This window comes from Alligator sinensis, unplaced genomic scaffold (genome assembly GCF_000455745.1).
Source record: "Alligator sinensis unplaced genomic scaffold, ASM45574v1 scaffold228_1, whole genome shotgun sequence".
Lineage (NCBI taxonomy): Eukaryota > Metazoa > Chordata > Crocodylia > Alligatoridae > Alligator > Alligator sinensis.
In genome coordinates this window covers 670,165-674,653 of record NW_005842044.1, presented here as the reverse complement: position 1 = coordinate 674,653, position 4,489 = coordinate 670,165, and the positions used below count along the sequence as shown (strand labels likewise).

General features: G+C 41.7%; 1 protein-coding gene across 4 annotated transcripts in view; it reads right to left on the bottom strand.

Annotated features, from left to right (window-relative positions):
• The window catches only part of LOC102384026 (putative phosphoenolpyruvate synthase), a 45,855-nt gene that overhangs the window by 13,815 nt on the left and 27,551 nt on the right, over positions 1–4,489 (bottom strand). For all 4 annotated transcript variants that reach the window (XM_025203120.1, XM_025203118.1, XM_025203119.1 and 1 more), the window contains 5 exons: positions 4,146–4,252; positions 3,589–3,661; positions 2,197–2,292; positions 1,107–1,181; positions 932–1,021 (listed from right to left, as the gene is read on the bottom strand). In XM_025203120.1, coding sequence (XP_025058905.1) covers positions 932–1,021; positions 1,107–1,181; positions 2,197–2,292; positions 3,589–3,661; positions 4,146–4,252 — 441 coding nt within the window. The remainder of the gene's footprint in view (positions 1–931; positions 1,022–1,106; positions 1,182–2,196; positions 2,293–3,588; positions 3,662–4,145; positions 4,253–4,489) is intronic.

Sequence of the window (4,489 nt, the reverse complement as noted above, 5' to 3'; positions counted from 1 at the left end):
CTGCTGATGACCCATCTCTGGGGCAGTTTAGGTTTTATTTTATTATTTTTAAATGTTTTCATCTTGTTACAAGGTTGCAAAACTGCATTCATCCACAATAAAACCCTCAGCAGAACAACTGATAATGATTGGTGAACCCTATTAAAGAACTATTAAAGAAGAGAAGAGACAATCTAGTTTCTCCCTGAGTTGACTACTCAAAAGATCAGGAAATGGTGATTTTTGCAAGAAAATGAATTATTTCTACAGTTTTTACGTCCCATTCAAAATAGAAGAACTTGTATAGTTGAATATATATTTTACCGGCGTATTGTACATGTAGATTTATGGTCATCAAAAAATTACCTGTGCTTCATGGTACTAGATCTGCTAGAGTCGAAAAAGAAACTTAAAAATGGAGAGACCCCCAAATATCTGCAGTAGGTATATGAGCCTTTAAGAGATCCAGTGCTGGACCAGACAGGGAGTCAGAGAACTGTTACCAGTTTGTTCACAGCCATTTCCTACCCTTTGCTCAGCAGATACTGAATGCACAGTTCCTTACAAAACAAAAAAATCCATGAAATCCTTAAAATCACAACATATGTTCAGGTCTTTCTATTTATATCTGGTTATCAAAATGAACTGGAATCTACAGGATGAAGGTGTTTAATATGCAAATTCTTCATTTGACCCCTATCAATAAAGTACCTTCTAAAAAAAAAATAGAAGAAATATTTTCCCCTCTCCTAACATAAAACAGAAGAGCTTGGGTGTATCTGAAACCACAAGTAGGTTCTTCATACATGTTAGACATCAACTAGGAAATCGTTAAAACATGTCGGAAGGTTTAAAGGGTCTGTCCAGTGTTAGAATAATTAACTTAAATCAGCAAGGGCCCATGAGCACCTTGGATACACTAGTGACCTGGAACTGTATTCCTCTAGTTTACCTTCATGAACTTGAAGCTGAAGATCTTCCTCCATGGTGACAAATAGAAGCCCTGTAAAATAATGTCGTGAAAGCCCAGCTCATTCAGCTCCTGGTGGAAGAAACACAACACAAGAGATGAATTAACAGGCAGATGTTTTCATTTTGAAAAGCCCAAGAACCTAATAAGCACCTACTTTTTCCACTGGTGAGCAGAAAGGATTGTTCTTCTGATTTAGCACGTTGGATGGTTCACAGGAAGCAGCATAAGACTAAATGGAGGAGAACGCAAGTATTGGACAGATGTGGGGAAAATGGAAAACAGCAGGTGCCTACTGGTCATTGATAGGACTGGCACTCATCGCTGCCTCTCCCATGATCAGGGCTTTCAGGTGATGGCCACCACGATTAAAAATAATTACAAGCACCTTCTGAAAGGAAGCTTTGCTCCTTCTCACCTCTCCTCTCTATGCATGGCAGAGTAACCTGATAAATCACAGCTATATGCAGTTATATATGCACAACTGTACATACACTATATACAGTTGTATACACTATAGATATATACTGGACGTATTGATTAACACCCTGTGGGCATACCTACCCAAGACACTTACTGCACAGTAGCCTAATAACTCTGTGCAGTAGCAAGCCAGTCAAAAACTGTTCTAATAACCTACTGCACAGTGTTATTAGGCTACTGCACAGTAAGCATCACAAAAAAACCATGCGCTGGTGCTACTGCACAGTAAATGTACGTACCACGCATTTAGTTAGTACTCATTAAGGAAGTACTAAACTAAATGGTCAGTAACTAGGGCGCATTAATGAATGTGTAGACATGCCCTGTGTCCACTATATTGCTTATTTTGTTCCATGGGAAACATTTAGGGTCAGATCTTGCTCCATCTATTATGCATCCAAGTGACACTTAGACATCTAAAATGTCTAAGTGTGATCCTATTTCACCCTGCTCAAGTCCCTAAAAATCAGTAATCCTAAAGGTGTGTGGGTCCTCCGCACTGTTTTCTATAATTTAGTCATACAGGTAACATGAAGGTGCCTTGCAGAAGTAGATGAGTTAAAGGTTAGTTCAAGCGAGGTGCAATTAGGTTTGCGTGCAGATAATTACACACCTAATAAATGGCCTTTTCTCTCTCTTTAGGCAGACATAACTATACAGAAAGGATGTGTAGGGAATATTTTATTCACAAGTTTGCAATAAGCTCAAGAAAAGCAAAGATGATCATCATTCATTCTAAAGCCTTTCCTTTCTTCTCACCATACCAAAATACTCAGGAACAGATGGCCACAGTACATATCCAGGCCACGTAAGCTGTGCAGCTTGAGTTGACTCAGTCCACCATTGAGCGCGCCAAGTTGCTGGAAGTGATTCAGAAGCAAAGCATTATTACTGTGGTTATTACTTAGTATGTCAAAGTATCCAGAGTATGCTAGGGGCTTCCTAGACACTGGTCTTTAGAGCAAGGAGTTTACCCTCTAGGAGCCGGATTTGAGCCCTGATGTTGATGTTGTACTATTGCACTGTACAAGCAGCATAGCAGGAACCAGAGAACCCAAGCACTGGGGGGAATATATGAAGATCCTGAAGATCTGCAGCAGTCTACAGGTCTCAACAGAAACCCCACCGCTCCAAGACAGCATCCCTGCAGAGCTTCCCAGAGCTGTACCACAGACGAGCGCAGGGCCCAAGGAGATCTGCCATCCGTTCAGGATTGTTATACAGGTTTGACTCCACTTCCCTTTGCTCCCACCATGGGATGTCAAAGGCCACAGAGATGAAAAGAGGAAAAGATTTAAAAATAATAAAATAGGTTCTGCTTGCAGAAGGACTCCTATGGCCTTGACATTTCCTGCATTAAACACAGGGGGCAGCAACGAACTGAATGTAAACTCTAAGTTTAGCATTTTGGGAAGTTTCTGGGAGGGGAAATTAGATTTTTGTCCCCTTGTGTTTCTCAATATCCCCACTCATGGATATGGATAATGGATTTGCCCCTCCATGTAGCACTGAGCTATTTGGATGAAAAGTGCTCTGTATGAGGGATGCAAAATGCAAACAGCCCACATCTGGACCCAACTCTGACAGTGCCTGAGCTGATGTCTCAGCATGAATGAACACCACCATTGCTTGCCCTGCCTCCACCAAAATGAGTCCCCAACAGGTATCGGTATCAAGGATTTTGGTGGCAAGGTGAGTGATGGTGGTATTAACCCATGGGACTCTGAGCCGCTATCGGGGCTAACGCAGCAGGGTTCGTGTCACTGCCACTAGCCCCACTGCTGAAATTCTGGTCCCTCCAGGGGTCCTGCAGTCCAAATAACACAACTCAGTGTGGTGCAAATGCTAAAGGACATGGTTAATAGCCCAGAGGTTACAAGTTCAAGGCCGCAGCAGCAACACTTATGGCAAAGCCCTTTTTCATGGTCCAATGAATCTGTGAATTCTGCTAAATACCTTGTCACACAAGTACACAAAAAAGGAAGGAAGTAGGCTAGATTCAATTCATTAGCCTTATGTCCCTCTGCTCCACACCCCTGCTGTATGTAAAAGCAAGGATTATTAATCACTGGTTTTACTACTGGGAATGATGGATAAAGGCTCTTATTTATCAGCAGGCCACATGTGTTTTCATCATTTCTTTGAAAAAATCTCACCTGAATGACATACTGTGTGGCTGTCCCAAATACACTCCATGTCAACGGGGTGATTGCTCCAGGAGCTGCTTCACTGTGAATAGCCAAAAACATTCATTCTCCAAGCTTAGATTGCAACATTGAAATAGCCTGTGGCTTTTTTTTTTAAGTAGAAGACAAAACCCAAATAGAAAACAGAATCAAGTTAATTATGGCAACGCTTTAATTGCACACTTCATGCAGCTATTCTGTAGGCTATTCAAATGCGATCAGAGTTTATTTGCTCTGTTTTGAACCACCTATTGAGAATTAGGGATAATAGGATATGCTTTGCAGAGCATGGGTCATCTACTCCTGCAATTGGTCTAGAGGGGGTAACAGTTTACTGCTGTTAATGGAGTTACTCCCTCCATGCCTGGATAGAGATCAATGCTCCTACTGTATCCAACAGGAGCTGTGCATAGTCAGCATATCAAATGGATTAAATGGTGAAGGGCTACATGCTTTTGGCCTAGTAAATCAAGATATCTATGTGAAACCATTCAGCCCAAAGCTGTTCACGGGCAGTCAGAAGTTACCTGATGGTGGCAGTTGTTAGCCACTGAAGATCCGAAGGTAACCCGGTGTCAAATTCATGCATCAGCTCAAAATCTGATTCCATATTGAAAGATGTCATAGGCCTAGCCTAAATGGAAGTACAGATTGGCTCTCTTTATTTGGCTTGATCCAACATGTGGTCATTCAGAGGCACATCGACACAGCTGTAGCCAGCAATTTATGCAATATTTCTCTTATTTTCCCACTTTTCTGAGAGATTTTCATAGAATCGTAGAAAATTTGGGTTGGGAGGGACCTCAGGAGGTCACCGAGTCCAACCCCCTCCTCAAAGTAGGACTATAAAGATTTTCCCCCTCTCTTTCCC